Here is an 18,700-nt window from a genome sequence, read left to right as displayed (position 1 = left end):
CTTGTTTTTGGGACCTTGCCATTATCATGTTTCTAGCTCTGCTTTGCACACCTTGTGTTTGCCCTTTGCTGAGCCTTTTGGGTGGCAGTTCACAGTGTCCTCCAGGCAGGTGTTGCTTTGCTACCTGCAGCTCAGCACCCTCCTCACCCCGGGGTCTCATTGCTGCTCCCTGCACTGCTGCTTTGGGATGTCCCTGCCCTTCAGCTCAGCCATTCCAGCTGCCAGAGCACTTGGGGCATTCTGTAATTCTCCCCCGTTCTCTCTAACTTCATTTTCTCTGTCTCTTCCTGCCTTCTGCACTGTGTGCTGGTGAAACAGCATTGCTTCAGCTATGTCAGCAAGGGAGGGAGGGGAGGGAGACCAGAGCCCACAGTCACTGCTTGTCAGGGTAGAATGACCGAGTGTCAGACCCAAACCAAACCTGCTCAGGAGTGGCACTGTCCACTTGCAGTGTGGAAATAAAGGCAACTCAGCACTGCCCCGAGCCCAGCACACTGGACTGTACTTTGTGGGTTTTTCCAGTGTGTGGCCCAGGAATAGAGATAGTTAAGCTTAGGAACAGAGGTCTTCCCTGCTGTGCTTGGAGGACAGGTGAGGACAGTCCCATTGGAGGCATCCGTGGCCGACTGGGAGCTGGGGCTGGTTTGAGGAACTCCTGGCTCCGTGGATTTTCCTGTGGTGTGAATCCCAGGGGTGTGATTATTTTCAGTAATGTTGAAAAGTCTGTCGTGTCTCTAGCATTTGCGAATGGCTTAGTGTGCTTGTACAGAGCATGTGCCAGGCTTATGGGGTGGCTTTGGGTTTGTGCTGTGAGAGAGCGCTCAGTGACAGCGTCTGGGGGTGGTTGGGCAGTAGGTAATACTCCTGTAGTACTAAGTGAATACCCTCACCAAAAGCATCTCAGCTGTGTTATCAATATTTCCACATCTTCCCGCTTCCCATGCTCCTTGAACTTCAGTCTCTTCAGAAATAACACAAGAGATTATTCAGGATTTCCTCTTACTCAGCCAGGAGTGGCTGTGACACAGCAAGAAATAATCCCCTCTCAGGTCAAGCAGAAGCTGAGCCACTACACCCTCCTTTAGACACAGCTCAGAACAGCACAAGCCCCGGGGAGCTAATTACAGAGCTCTCCATCACGTACCTCATGTGCCTCTGGAGGGAGGGATGTAGAAAGGACCTGGGGAGAGGTGGCATTTGGTGACCCTACTGTGAAGGGTGCCCTCGACTGTGCAGGAGAAGCAAAGAGAGGAAGGTTGTGTGTCAGCAGCAGCCCCAGATGTGCTCTCCCCTGGGAATGGTGGGATGTGCTTTTCCCTTGTGCTCTTTGTGCTGGGAAGCTGCCATGAGAGCAGCTGAGCAGGGCTGTGGCTGGGAGGGGTGTCCCCTGTCCCCCCTGTGGGAAGGGCAGAGTCCCTGAGCCCAGAGGAGGTGTGTGCCCTCACTGCAGCCAGGGCAGGATCTGGCCTCTCCTCCGGCCCCTGGCTCTGCCCCAGTCCCCCTCCCCGTGGCTGTGTGAGGCTCGAGCAGAAGGGGTGGCACACCCTGACCTGCTGCCATGCCCTCTGCCCCGCAGGACCATGAGAAGCAGTACGTGGGCTTTGCCACTCTGCCCAACCAGGTCCACCGGAAATCCGTGAAGAAGGGTTTCGACTTCACCCTGATGGTTGCAGGTGAGGCTGCCCATGGGCAGAGGGGGCTGGGTACACGGAGGGAACCAGCTCTCCTCACTCCCCTTAGGTGCTCCCATAGTGCCTGAGTCCTCCCCTCACTCTCTTCTGGTCCTTGTCTCAGGCCTTGCTTTCCTCCCCAGGCTGTGGCAGTTCCCCCAGGAGGAACAGGCCCCTCCTGACCCCTCACAACCCAATCAAGCAAGCTTCTCTGCCAACAGGGACTGCTCTGGGTGAGGAAGGCAGGGCCAGATAGGGACCAAGGGAAAGGAAAGAGGGGGAGGGTGGGGGAGCTGGGAGATCACATTTGTACAAGGATTGAGACATCTTGCAGCAAAAGTCCTCCCACTGCTGGAAAAATGTAATGCCAATAAATAGCTCCTGACAGCTCGTCTCTCTCACTTCCTCTGGCTCGGGATTCAAAGCCTCATTCAGAGTTTCATTTGTAAGTCAATTAGAGGGTCATGTTGCTTGCTTTTTCCTCCTCCTCTTTGCACTCTGTCAATTAGGAGAGTCGGGTCTGGGCAAATCCACGCTGGTGAATAGCCTGTTCCTGACAGACCTCTACAAAGACAGAAAGCTCCTCAATGCAGAGGGTAAGCTGGGGACAGAGAGGGGTGAGTGGGACTGTCTTAAGGACTAGTACTTTAGTTCCTTGCTTCAGAAGCAGCTACAGGCTCGTCTGGATCCCAGCCCTCTTGTTTGTGGCTCCGCTCTCCTTTGTGTCTGCAGAGGCACTGCTATTCCAGCAAAAAGGGTTTGGCTGTAGGCCTCTTCTATCCTATGAAGGGAAGATGAGGCTGCAAAGCAGCACTAACCCTTTGGGTTGAGATGTTGAGATTTGTCTTTAGTTCTTGGGTGCTGGAGAGTGGTGGGGATTCCCCTTCCCCAGTGACTGGACCAGATGTTCAGAACAGCTGGGCTGCAGGCACTTAGAGGTCTGCCTGCCTGCTGCTGGCCTCCCACAGTACCACTCCCTTGAGGCTCCTTAGAGGATGATTGGGGTTTTTTGAGACCCATGTTAGTCCCTGTGCTCAGTGATAAGGAGGGAGTGGGCTTGTTCTGGGTGTGAGAGGGGATCCCCAGTGTTGCTGCCTGGCTTTAACTCACGTGTTCCTGTTCAAAGAGAGAATCAATCAAACAGTGGAAATCGTCAAGCACACGGTGGACATTGAGGAGAAGGGTGTAAAACTGAAGCTGACCATAGTGGACACGCCAGGCTTTGGAGATGCTGTTAACAACACTGAGTGGTGAGCAGGGCACTGCTGCCTTCCTTCTAGTCCTTGGCTTCAGAGTCTCTAGGAGACACTGCTCTTTTGAACTCATGGTTTTGTTTGGATTGAATTGCCCTTCCCAGCTGGAAGCCCATCACTGACTACATTGACCAGCAGTTTGAGCAGTATTTCCGTGATGAGAGTGGCCTGAACCGGAAGAACATCCAGGACAACCGCGTGCACTGCTGCCTCTACTTCATCTCTCCCTTCGGGCACGGGTGAGAGCCCACACTCCAGGCCTGGAGGGTGACTCAGTCCAGAGGGAAGACCCTTGTGCCCCAGGATTGCCCTACAGCAGCTTGTCCACTGGCAGGGCTGTTGGCACAGGAGAAGAGCTGTCTGGATGCTCTCCCTCGGCCGAGCATCACACCACTCCCCCTCGCTGGCATGACAGGCTGCCTGTGATCAGGCAGAGCAGATCTCCCTCAGGCCTTACAGCCTGTTCTGGAAATCAGAAGAAACAATGCCACACAGACCTATGTGTTCCTATCTGGCTGAGCCTGAGTGATGCATAGGAAAGGGGGTTTTAAGCTGCCCTGGGTCCCTGCCCCGTGCTGGCTCACGTGTCAGCCTCACCCGCAGCAGCTGGAGAGGCTGTGCCGGCTGCCCGTGGCACAGGACAGCTGGAGTGAGACCCCAGGCTGTGGCCTGGGCAGTGTTTGGCCTTCAAGGGAGCCAATGCCCAGCCTGTGTCTCTGTGAGATGTTCAGCAGCTAAAACTGGAGACAGCTTTCCTGAAGGTACAGCCCTGGCTGAGGCTGTCCCAGTGCTGCTGCAGCCCTTGTGTCACTGCTGTCCTTTGTGCTGGGGGGGTGAGAGGCTGCAGGGGGAGCTGCCCAGTGTGTCCTTCCTAACTGTGTCTCTCCTCATCCCTGCTGCAGGCTGAGGCCTGTGGATGTTGAGTTCATGAAGGCTCTGCACGAGAAGGTCAACATTGTGCCCCTGATTGCCAAAGCCGACTGCCTGATCCCCTCCGAGATCCGGAAGCTAAAGGAGAGGGTGAGATGCTCTTTCTCTACAGGGTGTATCCAATGGGCTGAGGAGGGAGGGGAGATGGATATCTGTGTATAGCTTGTCCGTGTGTATTGTTACATATATGCACAGACAGTACCTGCACATGGAGCTGCAGCAGTGCTGTGCTGTGAGGAGGGAGGTGGTGTCAGCAGAGGCCAACTCGAGAAGAAACATCAAATCCTTTTGCCATCCATAGGCTATAGCAAGCCCATTGTAGCACAAACAGAATAAACCCAGTATTTCTGTATTGTTAACTTCTAAATCCTTTTGGTTTTGTCTTGCCTGGACACAGATCCGGGAGGAGATTGACAAATTTGGCATTAAAGTGTACCAGTTTCCTGAGTGTGACTCCGATGAAGATGAAGAGTTCAAGCAGCAAGACAGAGAGCTGAAGGTAAGGAACCTGCTCAGCAGAGGACTGGGAAGTCAGGCTCCATGGATATGTGGGTTGCTCCAGAAGGAGCCAGAGCTGCCCTGTGTGTGCCAAAGGCCAGTGCCACGGATACCCAGGGAACAGCCTTGGCTCATGTGGGGGGTGGCCTGGAGAAGGTGCTGATGTCCTTGCTGGTGCCACGAAGTCCAGTGTGGCATGAAGACATGGCACTTCTGCTCTCCCTCCAGGCAGTGTCAGTCAGCCTTTCCTCCATCTACCCCAGCCTGTATATTTAAGATAAAGGCTGGGTTGTGCAGCATTTCTAAGCACCTGTTTCTAAGCACCTATGAGTGATGCCATCAGTGAGGAGGGGTTTGCTAGTGAACAGACACCACTGTGACACATAAGTTGCATGGGGGAACACATGATCCTACAGGCATGTCTGGAGGCCCCAGCAGCCCAGTCCTGACCCCCTCCCAGGCCGAGCCAGCCCTGTGAGTGCAGGGAGTATGGCCTTGTTTCTCCTGTCAGAGGGCGGCAATGGGCTCTGACTCCCTTCTGAGCAGAGAGGAGCACAGCCTGTACCTTCCTGCCTGGACAAGCTCTTGTCCCACATTGTCCCTCTTGCTCGGTGTCCCAGCCTCTTTGCTCTGGCTTCCTCGTAGAGTTTCCCTTAGAGAAGGGATGCAGGCACCTGCAGAGACACAGCTTCCCCCAGGAGAGCTGAGTCCGGCTGGGAGTCAGGCTGCCTGTAGATCCCAGTGCCTTGGGATTTTCTCTGCCAGCTGAGTGGTGGTGTCCTGCTCGGTGGCACGTGTGGGTGTCCTTTCCTACCAGCACCTTCCTCCTCCTGCTCCGGGTGCCTGGGCCTGCCCCTGGAGGAGGGTCCGTGGGCAGCCGGGGGAGGGCTCAGCGGTGCCTCTGTTCCAGGAGAGCGCTCCCTTCGCTGTAATCGGCAGCAACACCGTGGTGGAGGCCAAGGGCCAGCGAGTCCGGGGACGGCTCTACCCCTGGGGCATTGTGGAAGGTGAGCCTGCAGCCTGGGGGCTGGCACTGTGAGGAGGGGGGCACTTACAACAGGGATGGCAAGGGGGAGCTGCACTGTCTGTGCCACCTTTGGCACGGGGCAGGGGACATGAGACAGAGGCACTGGGACTGGCTCAGGAGGTCTGTTACTGGGAGTGAAGTAATAACCCTGCCACGACAGACTGAAGAGGAGAGGCTCCAGTGTGAATGGAAGAATGCCTGGGCTTTATTATGCACTAGGATTTGGCTTCTTATTAAGGGGGGAGGTATTGCCCATTTAGTTTCCAGGGAGAAGCTGTTGCCTTCAGCCAAACAATGCTAAACCCTCCTGCACTCCTTCCTCTGGTGCCTCTCCTGTAAGGGCTGGAGTTGCTGGGCTGGAGGCAACTCCCTTTCTTCCTTTCTAAAGGGAGAAATTTCAAAAAGTCCTGGAATGGCTTTTGCTGCTGTTGACTCCCCCATGCTGGTTTGTTGCTTTTAGGCCTTGCAGCTTTAGATCCCAAAAGCTTGTGTGTGCACTCGTGGCTGGTGGTGCTGGCTGCCCAGCTGCTGGCTCTGGTCCCTTGCTGGCTCCAGAGGGCACTGGGCCTGTTGGGATGCTGGCATTTGACAGTAGGATCAACTCTGTGACTGCCCGTGCCTGGCACAGCTGGCTTCCCCCAGCCCTGCAGAGAGGTGAAGGAGATCACATGGCAGCACAGTGCTGTCTGGAGCCAGGCTCCCCATGGCAGCAGCAGCTCTTTCAACTCTCCATCCTGCTCTTGGCTTTGCCCCTCAGGGGCTGATTTTGTCTACAGGGGCCTTTTGATAAGTCCTGAATTCTGACGAGACAAGCAATTGCCTCCAGCACCAGCTGCGCTCACTCTGGTCATAACAGCGACATCCCATGTACCTGGGATCCTCTCTCATGCTTAATTAATCCTGTTACCCAGAAAAAGTCCTGGGAGCACAGTGACTTCAGCAGCCTGGCCTCAGCATTGGGAACTGCAGAGCATCACGGAGGCTGTGCTGGGCAGTGGAGGGGGAGGGTGGGGGGAGGATGAGGAAGGAGCCCTGGGGTGGGGATTTAGTCCAGCCTGGGTGCCAGGGCTTCCTGGAATAAGCTGGTGAGGTGTGAAACACTCTCCCCTGGTTGGTTGTGCAGTGGAGAACCAGGCTCACTGCGACTTCGTGAAGCTGCGGAACATGCTGATCCGGACACACATGCACGACCTGAAGGACGTCACCTGCGACGTCCACTACGAGAACTATCGAGCTCAGTGCATCCAGCAGATGACCAGGTGGGTCCCCCCTGCACTGGGAGGGATGTCTCACAACAGCTCATTGCTCAGAGGGCTGTGGGTCTGCTGGGGACACGCTGGGCTGCAGCCTGGGCACTGGCACTGGGAACTAAAGTAGCAAATCCGAGCGTGTTTCCCACAGCCTTGAACCCGTGGTGGGAATGCTGCTGAGAACCCATTTTACTGTCTGAGGATTCCCCATGCAGATATTGGGAAACAGGCCTAAAGATTATTTTGGAGACCTGTTTCTGGCAGTGGGTGAAATACATCCAGCCTGATAAAATGGGATAAACCGTGTCTGGTGACTGATAGCTGTGTGCATTGCTGAAGAGGAAGGTGTTCTGCCGTCTGCAGTTCTGTCCAGATGACAGCATGACCCTTGGGATGCTGCTGTTTCTCAGACAACAAAGCCCAGGCAATTAGTAGGACAACATGTCTCCAAAGATTTCTCTGCACTGTCTTCCCCTTGCATTTGATTCTCCATGGTTTTAATGACAATAATCAGAAAACAGAAGGGAGAACACAAATGGGTTTCTCATTTGAGACCTCTGTTTTTCCTTCTCCCTTCCATGACTGATATACTAGTGACAGAGTTGAGATTCAAGCAGGTCTTGGCTCCTCTGTTGAGGCCCAGCCCTGGCTGGGTGTCTGTGCTGCCCCGTGTCAGAGCAGCAGTGGCTGTGCCTCAGCAGGGAGCAGTCTGGGCTGTGCCGACGTGCAGGTTGGCACATCTCTGGACACGCAGCGTATCCCAGTCCTTTTGCATAGCAGACAGGCCTGTTTGTTTCAGCAGTGAGTGCATGGAGTCCCAAAATAACTATGTTAAATGCTAGAGCTGCATGAGCAGTGTCACAGCTGCTGTTTAGGTGGGCTGTGTGTCTATTAAAAGAAGAGCACGATGCAGAAGCAATTGCTAAGCTCAGGAGGAGCTTCAGTTTGGTACCATTTCTCACGCCATGGTTAGTTCCATGCCAGTGAACAAGTCTCATAAAACCGGAGCAGGGCCCTTTCTAGAGAGTCCTTTTGGGAGCAGACCCCAAGCTCCAGGGCTGGAATTGTCTCAGTAGTGAGGCAGCGGTGACTCCAAGTGGTGAACGCCTGCAAGTGACATCTCGAAGTTCCAATTTCAGCCCAGATGTCAGTGGCTGCTGTCATCCCCTCCTCACCTACTGAGAGCTCCTCTGACTTCTGGAAGAAAGTCACCTGCTTTCTCTGTCCCCTGCCCTCACAGCAACGCTGCTGTTTCTTGCCTCCCACCTCCTGAATAGGAGGGCAGGCTTTGTTACTAGACCTGCAGCAATCAAACTGTTCCTCTGGTTTTATCTTCCTGGGAAAAAAAGGCTCACAGTGAGCATGTGGTGCAGGAGGGATGCTGATGGTTTGTGTTGATGCTGCATGTGTTTGTAGGCACACGGACAGAAGAGCCAAAAGAGGCTGGATAAATTGTCTCTTAATATCTCTGCTCAGCTTGCCAATGCAATTACAAAAGGTGGTGGGAAATAATCAGCCTCTTCTGTGTTTGCTCTCAGTGTAAGCCTGGTTTGGATTTTCTGTTAGCTACCCACACACTTGTATTTTGAAAACTGTCATTGACTTTGGTCGCATTTTGTATCCAAGTGCATCCCACAGCTTTGGGCTGGATTGCCCCCAGCCCTTCCACCTGGTTGGGTGAATGCTGGTGCATTGCTGGCAGGTCTGCCACGGGCAGTGACAGTCCCTGTGTGGTGACACCAAAGCCAGCCAGCCTGAACCACAACTGACTCTGTTTCTGCCTCTCTCCGTCTCTCCAGCAAGCTGACCCAGGACAACAGGATAGAGAGCCCCATTCCTATCCTGCCTCTGCCAACACCAGACACTGAGACAGAGAAGCTGATCAAGATGAAGGATGAGGAGGTGAGACCCGTTTCTGCCTGTACCTCCTTGGTGCTGGAGCTGGAGTCTCAGGTGTTTCTCCAGGGCTGCCCCATAGAGGCTGTCCTGAGCCTTCCCCCTCCTGCCTCCCCCCATCCTGGGCTCCTGGGGGCAGGGTGGGAAACCTGCAGCTTCCTGTCAGGGAGATGTGGCCACATTCCACCCCAGGTACAGGTGCCTCTGTGCTCATGCAGGAGTTAATGCTCCCTGAGGGATCCCTTGCCAGCTCCAAGGGCTGCCCCAGCGAGGATCAGCAGGTCCCTTTCTGACTCTCTCCTCTGTCTCGTGCAGTTACGGCGGATGCAAGAGATGCTGCAGAAGATGCAGCAGCAGATGCAGGATCAGTGAGAGGCAGGTACCCGGAGGGCAGAGGGAATCCCCCAGTGACCACAAGACCTGGCAAGAGCTGTGAACATTTAGAAAAGGTTTCCTGTTGTATAGAGACTCGTGGGCAAGAGCTGCACCCGCACCCTCTAATTTATTAGCAGCAATGTTGGCTTTTCGGCCAGCTGGATTGTGGAGGAGGCTGTTCACTTAACAGTTTACTGAAGTGTATTTCTTTCTTTCTTAATATTCTTTTGTTTCTTTTTTTTCTTTCTTTTTTTTTTTTTTTTAAGAAACTAGCCTGGTAAGTCTCTAAGGCATCCTAAAAAAAAGAAAAGAAAAAGATCCTCCTTTCCCATGTACTAATCTCTTGTTTAGGAATGCTCTGGTATTTAAAGTCCTGGTTTCTCTGGTGTACAAATTTAAAGACTCTCTGTGTCAATGCACGTAAATGTTTACTCCCAAGTGAGGTGCTGTGCCCCTGTCCCTGTTGCCCTTGTCTGGGGCCAGCACTGTAAAGGCAGCTGGACCCTCCTGTGAGTGTGACCTGCTCAGGTGCCTCAGCCTGGGGGCAGCTCTGGCCCAGAGAGCCGGGCTGGGGGTTCCTCTGTGCACTGACCTGCTCGGGAGTACTGATGGTTGCCTGGTTTCCTGTCTAGGTTTTTATGGGTTTTTTGTTTAGTTGGTTGGTTTTGTTCTTCCTATCAAGAAGCTCCAGGATATTTGCACTGAGCAGCAAGGGACTGAGTCTCTCAAGGCTGGTTAGAAGAAAACGCTTCTCTGACTCTCAGTTATATCTTTCTGGCAGAGAGGATGAGTTGTTTATTCCCTGCAAGGACTTGATGGGAGTGAGCACCTTCACTGCCATGGTTTCCTTCCTTGGCAGGCTGGAGGTGTTGGTAGATGAACCCCAGGGCCCTGCAGTAGCTGGGTGAGGGTATCTCTTGGTTTAGCTCTGGTCATCCAGCTGCAGTGTGTCTTCAGTGTCTGCTCTGAAAAGCACCGTGGCAGCCAGAGTGCTTGGCCAGGACTGCTTTGGAGTAGAAACTCTAGGGCTGAAACCCAACCCCAAATGCAGACCTGTGTCCTGTCCCCAGGCTTTGCAGAGCACGCTGCTGGCTCTGAGCTTCTCCTGGGGGAAGGGGCAGTTTTTGTAGGCTTGTACTTGAGATCTGCAGGCTGCCTGTCCAGGCAGGTGTTCCATCAGTGTGGCAGGAGTAGGATTGTCACTGCCTGGGGCTCAGCACAGCCCACCAGACTTGGCACTTGCTCCCCTGCCCTTCCCCTGGGACTCAGCCCTTCTCCCCCTCCCTAGTCCAAGGCTCTTCCTGTCTTAATGCTGGGAAGGCTGGTGGATCTGCTGGGCAGAGATAAGAGCACTCTTTGAGCAGCAGCTCCTGTCTTGTTCTTGCTTCCTGCAGTATTTTTAACTCTAGTCCAGCCAGAGCAGAGCCCTGGAGTGTGATGTGCCTGACAGGGCAGGGCTCAGCAGCAACACTGCCACGCTCACAGGAATCAGGGCTGCTGAGGAGAGACACTTGGCTCTTCTCTCTGACTCCAGGGAGTGCTCCCTTGGGCTGGACCCTTCTGCTCCTTGGCTGATTCCTCTCTCCCCTTTCCCCTTTTGTATCTGCTCCTCCATCTCTGGATCTCCCCAGTAGATCTCCCTGGGTAGGAAGCGCAGTGTTGGCCAGGAATAGCCAGGCCTAAATTCTGTTCTTAGGCACTGCATTTGTCTGATTCCTCCATGGGGCTTTAGAGTCCTGGTCAGGGCTTGTCGAGGTGGTGAGTAGGTTGGCTGGTTCCAGTTATTCACTGTACAGAGCCTCTGCTTAGCCATGGGCTGTAGGGGCAGGGGACAGACCCTGGCACCCTGTGGAAGGACAGAGTGAGGGTGGAAGCCCTTTGGCAGAACTGTGCAACCTGGGCAAGAGCAGTGTCTAACAATGTTGGGTTTTTTCATTCTCCCCTATTTTGGGCTCAAAAGTGGCAGTGCCAGCCTAGGAGAGCAGAAGGATTCAGCTTGGCTTCAATAACATTCAGGACCAAGGTGCCTAAGGAGGAAACAAACTGTTCTTTGTGCAGTGTGCTTACTTGAGCAGTGGAGTGGCTGGAAACCTTCCTCCCAGCTTTTCTGGAGCTGGTTTGCTTCTAGCCAAAGCTGCAGGTCTGCTGAGTTCTCAGCTTTCTGTGCTAGTGTAACAGGGAACACCTTCAAGTACCTGTCCCCTCTTTTCTTGCACTAGTCTTGTTAGTGAGGAGGATGTTCTGTTGCAAATGAGCCCTGTCCAGCTGGAGATGTTCCTCCTTCAAACAGATTTATTCCTAGAAGATAAAGGAGACTTTTTCCCTTTAGCAAGGACATAGAGCAGCTGCCAGCTCTTATGCTGGGCTGTGCACAGAGGTGCTGTGTGCTGGTGAGAGCACAGGTACACTGGTCACAGGCAGGCAGGGTTGCTGAGGGTGGATCTGCCCCTGTCCCTCTGGGTGAGGAAGTCTCCATCAGCTCAGTGCACGTGGCTCCTACATCAAGTTGATAGTCACAAGTCTGTCCTCTACAGAGAGCTGAAGTCTTTGGCTACCAGCTGGCAGAGATGGTTCAAGTTGCATTTAGGAAAAAGCACACAGGAGTGAGGCACCAGAGATGGCTTCTGCAGAGGGGCAGCGGTACCACTGACATCACATCTCCGTGTAGGAGGCTCCCTGCAGAGGGCCAGAGTTTGAGGGCTGCTTGGAAAGGGATTACAGACTGATTTTGGGGGGCACCAGGGAGGTGCCTGGAAGGTGGCATCTGTTTATGAAAGGGGTACTGTGGCATCAAGTCACCCAGTAAGCAGAGAAGAGACTCCTGAACATGTGTGGCTTGGCTGTTTGGCTCTGGCAGCGAGAAGTGTGGATAGGAAAGTAATTTAACACCTCCCCTCACGCAACCCTCCCCAGCCTCAATGGGATCCCTGCTCCCCAGGCACGTTCCCGTGCCTCTGCCCAGCTCTGTCCTGCTGTGTGGGGGCTGCAGGGGTGGTGTCCCACTCTCAGGGTGCCCCAGGCTGCAGTGGGCTCTGGGTCCCCCTCAGCCCTGTGCCTGCCTGGGGATGGAGCCAGGGCGTGACGTCCTCGTGTGCCGCTGCTGTGCTGGTCCTGTGCAGTCCCTGCAGCTCCTGCATGCTCCTCTCCAGGGAGGGATCCCCCTCCTCGTGCTCTGCTGTGGCATTCCCTGCTCCTCCTCACAGACTCCGCTGTGCTGTAACGCTGGCTTGCTCCTGCCACACACCTTCCTCACCCCCTGCTCCATTCCTAGGCTCTTTGTTTCCTGTCCATCTCTTGGGTTATTATAATTATATTTTTTTGTAAATTTCTGTTTGAACATTTTGTCATTGTGAACCAAGAAAAATGAAACCTTTTAAAACGTATCCATTTTATTAAATGATTATTGTTATTATTATTAATGTTTACTACCTGAATTGATCAGTGAAATAAATACATTCAAAAAACCAACCTCTTTCTGTTTGATTTTCAGCCCTCTTCAGCAGCACTGGTGATGCATTGTTGGCAGGAGAGAGCAAAATTCACCCTGTTTCTCCTTTTATCTAATTCTGTCAGAACAGGCTCCAGGCAGGACTTCCTGCATGGGATTTCTGGCCTGGTTGTGCCAGAAGCTAGCAAGCTGATCTTGAAGTTCTTCTGTCTTCAGGCTTCCCTTAGGAGTGGTGTCTAACTCAGCACTGGGCAGCTGGGCAGGATCCAGTCCAGGCACTGCAGTTTGTAAGTAGCCAGAGGAGCGTTGCCAGGTCTGTGCTGCCTGCAGAGCACAGCGGGCCTGGCTCTGGGTCAGCTCTGAACGCCTGCCTGGGAATAAACGGAGCAGCAAAGGCACGAGACGAGGTAGGTCTGCTGAGCAAACCCAACCTGCAGTAGTCGAGCTGCTCCCGAGTGGAAAGCGTGCCCTGCAGGAAAAACTGGGTTGGTTTGTTAGCCTAAGATCTCTTTCCCACTCTGCCTGCCCACCATAGTGGAATGATCTGCCCCAACTTCATAGAAATTTAAAGCTTAATTGTTTTCTTTAGAGCATCAAAAATTTTCCCTAGGGCCAAATCCTGCCATTGTTTTCACCCTCAGTTCTCCTCAACATGACCACATTCAGGGCATTCATCATTTCTGCTCTGTGATGTGCACAGGACAAGGTAACAGAGTTGTGCTCGGTGGGGCAACAGTTTCACAACATAATTCTGGTGGCCTTAGCCTGAGGAGCACAGTGAATGCCTGGTCAGGCTGGTGGCACAAAATTGTCTGTGAAGGTGTGATGGCCATGAGAACACAAGATTCTACCTAAATGTATTTTGACCCTTGGACTTACCTGTTCGAGTATTTGTGTAATGCAGCTTCTGAATAAAGCACGTGGTCAGTCTTTCTCATTTCTATCAGCAGATCTTTCACTACTAAGTAGGAGTAGATTCGTGTCCCTGTTTAAGGGAAACCCGAGGGTCAGCACCTGGAAAAGTGCTAGTTCTCACCCCTCTGCCAAGTGCAGCTTTCCTGATGAGATGGGAAACCAAAGGCCACAGCGCTCAGGGAGTGTGGTACAAACCAGTAATGCCACCTTGCAGGTTGAGGTGCATTTTGAGTTGCTGTGCCATGAGACTGTGCAGTGTCTGTGCCAGGCCCAGAATCACAGTTATCAGTACCATCAGCATCCCAGCAAACGTGTTCTCGTGGGCAGTGCCAGCTCCTGTGCTGTGGAAGACTTGCTCAGAGGAGCATCAGCTTCCCTGACACGCAGCAGACGTGGGGGAGGCCTCGTGTGGGAGGTCCCGGGGATGAGCCGGACCCTTATCTTGCCAGCCAGCTGGGAGGGCATTATCCGGGAGCTCGGCTCTGCAGGGCACACTCTGCACTGGCTGGGCTGCCTGAAGACCTTCCTCTTGTCCTGTAAAGCCAGCGAGAAAGCAAAGATTGTACTACTCCGGTAAGTCAACAGTTACCTTCTGTTCTTTTTTTTCTCCTTGGCTGACAGCACAGGGAAGCACTGCCTTGTTGCAGGTATGTGTAGTTGTTCTCCTGGAGAATTATAGCAGCTCATGTGCTCAACAGTGGCACGAGGCTGTAATGTAAAGACAGCTCATTGACCCATGTCTTGCAGCACAGTCACAGCTCCAGAAGGAGATTATTCACCTGCTGGAGCAAAACTATCATGGAAAACTCCACTGACCTCCACCCTCAGTGATCAGTACCTTTCTGTGGCCAAGGACTGTTTATCACTTCTTTCCAAAGCTGGAAAGGCTATTTTTCGCTTGTGGTAACAGTAAATTTATTTCTGAATCTCCTCTTACAGTTTGCATGAACAAAGCTTTGCTTACAGGTGTAATTCAGAGCTATGATAAGGCATGAGCTGTTTCATATTTTAGTTTTTGATTTCTTGATGGAAATTTTATTGGCTACTCTAGTAATTCACCTCCACTAATGCTGAAAATAGAAGCAGCTCTTGTACACTTTGGAGGACTAGTGAAAATGTATTTGATGGCTGCAGCTAAGCCTCCCAGTAGCTATGTGTTCATATCCCTCCTCAAATACAGGGTTGGAAGACCAGGAACATTCTCTCTCCTGTAAAGAGAGACCAAGATTTTGCACATCTCTTTTAACTTTGTTCTTTTCAGAGCTCTCACACCTCCTGTGAAGGACACCAAATTCACCCAACTTTAGGAACTCATCCTCAGAACAAACCAACAAAAGACCTGGGGCTGCGGTGTCAGTCCTGGAGTGTGTGGTGTCTACTTGCCTGGTCTTCACCTCATTCAGTCTCACCAGGGAAGTGTTTGCAGGTGAAGATGAACAGGGGAATTCTCTTCTTGTCCCTGCTTGGCTTCCTCCCGCTCGTGATACCCACCTGCCCTGTGCCATGCAAGTGTACCACCACCATTATTGACTGCACCTCAAAAGACCTCACTGTAGCAAACCTGCCCGTTGCCTTCCGTCCTTCAGCCGAAATTATCCACCTCGGTTACAACAGGCTCACCTCTATTCCCAATGGGCTCTTTGACAACCTGAAGAGCCTGCAGGTAGTGTACCTGCAGGGCAACCCTTGGGAATGCACCTGTGACATCCTGTACCTGCGCTCCTGGCTGCAGTGGCAGCAGAACCGCACCCTGTACCGGGATGTGAGGTGCAGCTCCCCGAGCCACCTGCAGCACCGGGTCATTGCCTACCTGACAGAGGACGAGGTCAACTCCACGTGCCAGTACTGGTACTGCAGCCTGGCTCTCCTCTCTCAGCTCTGTCTCTTCATCCTCCTTTTCCTCCAGGGTATCTTGGTTATCTTCATCATTGTTTACCTGCAGAAATTTCGGAGGATGACCGCTGAAGCCCGGAGCACCACCCGAGAACTGCACCAGCAGGTTGACCCTTGGGTATCTTCTTCAAGAAACCCCTACGACAATGATTAACATCCCAAGACTGAAGACCCTCCTCCTCTGGGGGGATGAAGTGCCAAGCCCCTGTGGTTTGTGATACCCAGAGCAGACATCTGACCCTGACTGCAGTCCAAAGCAGGACTTGAACTATCAGACACTTGCCTGTGTTCCTAAAGAACCAATCTTGTGGGTTTCTTAATGCTTTGAACTCTTTAGCATGATGTTGATTGCTTTGCTGAGCTGGACGTGGCTCTGGTTTGGTAGATTAAAGAAATCATAAACTACAGTGACCAGAACTGACTCAAATGGCTCACAAGGTCCTAAAGGCTACAGAGCTTGATCCCTCCTATGCTACAGTATTTCAGCCACACTTCCCACGATACTTCTGGTTGTGTTGGGTCAGGTGAGGACAGAGGTGGGCAGTGAACAGTTAAGGTACTGGACTAAGACAATGCAGAAATACAGTTTTCTCATGTTACCACAGACTGCCTTAGAATCTTTGGCCAAGTGACTTAGTCTTCTCCTGCCATGGTTTCGCCATCAGTAAAAGAGAAAAAAAATTTCTTCCTGCTTGATGCATCTTTTCCAATGTTCTTCTTCTGAGGGAGGGAGGGAATGTTTAGAAGCCCACCTATTTTATCCTGTTTGCATTCCTTTTAATCTTCTTACAGTTTTAATACTGACTTCAGGTGAGTGAGACTGGGGCCCTGAATGCTTTTGAGATATTCATCCTGAAGCCAAGAGTTGTTGAGACCAGTGGCTCGCTCTGGCTGTGCCTGTAACAGCACTTGGCATGAGAGATCTGGTCTTTAGAGGCTCAAACTGCAAACCCCACTGATGTGCCTACTGCTGGTTATAGTGTCCCTTAATTATTTTTGAAATGAAGCAAAAATGAAATAAAATAATGATGCCTGTTGGTGTAAACAGCTTATTTCTCTATTCTACACTGGGTATCTTGCATGCTGTTGTGCCCCCAGAGTTCCTCACGCTCAGACCGTGCCAGGCAGAGCAAACCCCGGGGCACGTGGAGCTGTTGCCGAGTGCTTTGTCGGGTTAAGCTTTGGCAGCTGCTGTTCCACCACGGCCCAGGGAAATGGGGAGTTTTTCCGAGGGCTTCTGAGTGGCTGCTTATGGCTTAATGATGTGGCTGGAAAGGAGAGGGCGTTTGGTGGGGCCAGCACGGCTGTGGGGTGACCAGCAGGTGAATGCCCCATTCCCTCGGTCTCCAGCCCCAGTCGCGGGGGTTCCTGTCCCTTCCAGGAGCCCCAGGTCACACACAAAGAGCTCCTTGGCCGGGGGCACCGCGGCTGGGGACAGTGATGGGACACGGGGCAGTGACGGGACACGGGGCAGTGATGGGATGCGGGGACAGTGATGGGACGCGGGACAGTGACTGGACACGGGGACAGTGATGGGACGCGGGACAGTGACTGGACACGGGGACAGTGACGGGACGCGGGACAGTGACTGGACACGGGGACAGTGACGGGACGCGGGACAGTGACTGGACACGGCGCAGCGCCGGAGCAGCCGCAGCCGCCTCGCGCTCCGGAAGGGCCCGCGCGGCCCTGCCCGGCCGCGCCTGCGGCACGAGGGCGTGAGGGGCGCGAGAGCCGTGAGGGACCGTGAGGGACCGTGAGGGACCGTGAGGGGCCGAGAGGGGCCGAGAGGGGCCGTGAGGGGCCGAGAGGGGCCGCTCCGGGGCTCTCTGAGGTCAAAGGGAGCCCTGTGGTGTCTGTGCCTCAGGCTCCAGCTGGGCTCAGGGGCCGCGCGAGCCCACCCGCCCCAGGTGCTGCAGCGAAAGGCCGCAGAGCTCGGGCGGGCGGAGCCCCTGTGAGGGTGCGGCCCCTCACGGACAGACGGACGGACAGACGGACGGACGGAGCCCTCGTGAGGGTGCGGCCCCTCCCCGGCGGCGGTGTCGGGGGCTGAGGAGGACCTTCCCCGCGCTGTGAGCGCCGGGCCAGCCTGGCTGAGGTGAGTGACACGGGGCTCCGCCCCGGGGGTCTCTTTCTGCCGTTTCCTTGCTTTGCCCGTGTCCCTCCAGCACTGACCCCTGCGGTGTTGGCCTGAGTGTAGCACTGGCACTCAAGAAAATGGGGTCCAGCTCAGATTTGTGTTTTCTTCTGAGGTTTGCACCTTGCTGGACCTTAGACAACGTATCCGTATCCCCCACGGTGTCCCCAGGACCATGATCTCTGAGGGGGGACACGGCTCCACCAAGAGCCTGCTCTGTGGAGAGGTCCACACTGCTGCTCCATGAGGCCCCCAGCACTCTCAAATCCCTGATTTTTAAGTACTGTTGGTTTTTTTTTTTAATTATTTTTCCCTCCCCGAGGAACAACCTTTCCATAGGAATGGAAAGCCAGTTTTCTGGCTTGTTCCTCCCCCGTTGTCCTTTTCCCAGAATCGAGATGCAGCAGTGTAAGGAAGTAGCAAAAACCCCATCTTCCTTTCACCCCTTCCTTCTTATTCCTTTAGGTCAATTATACCGTTATGTTAGTGGTTTATGCCTGTTGTTGAAGTTCTTTACTGATACATGGTAGGCAGGTAACAGGCCTTTTCTTTCCCGGTGCTTTGCTGGTGTGGCAGAATGATTCCCTGGGCTTGCCTGCGGATTTTCAGCTGAATGTCCCCGGGTTGGAGGGTGTTGTTGGTGGCCGTGGGCAGTACTGACAGTGCCAGCAGCACAGGTTCATTTGCCAGGACAGGCTGGACTGGGAGCAGGCACAATCCCAGCCCTGTGGCTGCTCAGCCTGTCAGCACTGCCGTGGGGTGCTGGAAAACCCTCAGGGCTCAGTTTGCCCACAGACAGAACAACTGCTGACTTTGGTTTCACTTCCCCGGGGAGGAGGCAGGAAGGGGTCCTGACTCTGCGTTGTTCAGTCTTGGCACGTGAAAGGTAAAAAGCCTTTTTGGCATCGTTTGCCAAAATGTGGGGAATGCGACCAGCCATAGCAACGTGCTAATGAATTGCACTGAGCACAGAGTGATTTGTGTGCCATGGCAGCATGTCTAATCCATAAATCTAGAGCCTGCATGGCTTGGCTTCTCCTGGCTCAGGAAGCTGCATGTCACAGATGCTTTCCTGCTCTGCTGGCCAGTGGAGGATCTGCTGGGATGCCTCTAAAGGGAGAACCGGTTTTCTTTCTGAAGGGAGGGACTGTCCAAGGCTGCACAGAGGCTTCAAAGGGGAAGTAGAAGTGAAATATGACAAAGATAAATGCAAGCTATTAAGCTGGCTTTGGAAATAACTTTTCAGTATCGAGGCCAATCCAACCCCTGGGTGTGCAGGATTGGGCTGCCATGCCTGCTGGACAGGCTGCTGCATTGCCAAGGGTTCAGATGCTTCCAAACAGCTCCTTTCTCTCAGAGTTATCAGGTTCAAAAACCCTGAGAGACCAGACCAAAGTGTTTGCAGCCT

At 53.5% G+C, this 18,700-nt stretch overlaps 2 protein-coding genes and 1 long non-coding RNA gene across 6 annotated transcripts in view; all 3 read left to right on the top strand.

Annotated features, from left to right (window-relative positions):
* Positions 1-12,367, top strand: part of SEPTIN5 (septin 5) — a 40,007-nt gene extending 27,640 nt beyond the window's left edge. For all 4 annotated transcript variants that reach the window (XM_027733148.2, XM_027733150.2, XM_027733146.2 and 1 more), the window contains 10 exons: positions 1,577-1,673; positions 2,180-2,266; positions 2,797-2,920; positions 3,028-3,162; positions 3,826-3,943; positions 4,251-4,352; positions 5,262-5,358; positions 6,502-6,637; positions 8,428-8,530; positions 8,840-12,367. In XM_027733148.2, coding sequence (XP_027588949.1) covers positions 1,577-1,673; positions 2,180-2,266; positions 2,797-2,920; positions 3,028-3,162; positions 3,826-3,943; positions 4,251-4,352; positions 5,262-5,358; positions 6,502-6,637; positions 8,428-8,530; positions 8,840-8,896 — 1,056 coding nt within the window. In that variant the 3' untranslated portion in view covers positions 8,897-12,367. The remainder of the gene's footprint in view (positions 1-1,576; positions 1,674-2,179; positions 2,267-2,796; positions 2,921-3,027; positions 3,163-3,825; positions 3,944-4,250; positions 4,353-5,261; positions 5,359-6,501; positions 6,638-8,427; positions 8,531-8,839) is intronic.
* A 2,149-nt stretch (positions 12,368-14,516) lies between these two features.
* GP1BB (glycoprotein Ib platelet subunit beta) lies at positions 14,517-16,200 on the top strand. The gene has a single exon (XM_027733158.2). The coding sequence runs from the start codon at positions 14,695-14,697 to the stop codon at positions 15,307-15,309; it is 615 nt and encodes a 204-aa protein (XP_027588959.1). The 5' UTR covers positions 14,517-14,694; the 3' UTR covers positions 15,310-16,200.
* Positions 16,201-16,921: 721 nt separating this feature from the next.
* Positions 16,922-18,700, top strand: part of LOC120323975 — a 35,355-nt gene continuing 33,576 nt past the window's right edge. The window contains exon 1 of the long non-coding RNA XR_005564942.1: positions 16,922-17,253. This is a non-coding gene — a long non-coding RNA (uncharacterized LOC120323975). The remainder of the gene's footprint in view (positions 17,254-18,700) is intronic.

This window comes from Pipra filicauda, unplaced genomic scaffold, assembly GCF_003945595.2.
Source record: "Pipra filicauda isolate LSUMZ 115617 unplaced genomic scaffold, ASM394559v2 scaffold391_size691406_pilon, whole genome shotgun sequence".
Classification (NCBI taxonomy): Eukaryota; Metazoa; Chordata; class Aves; order Passeriformes; family Pipridae; genus Pipra; species Pipra filicauda.
Note: the sequence above shows the minus strand (reverse complement) of the source record. Positions and strands in the feature narration are given on the sequence as shown.

Excerpts from the sequence above, each read along its gene's own strand:
- GP1BB (XM_027733158.2), top strand. The coding sequence starts at position 14,695 with ATGAACAGGGGAATTCTCTTCTTGTCCCTGCTTGGCTTCCTCCCGCTC.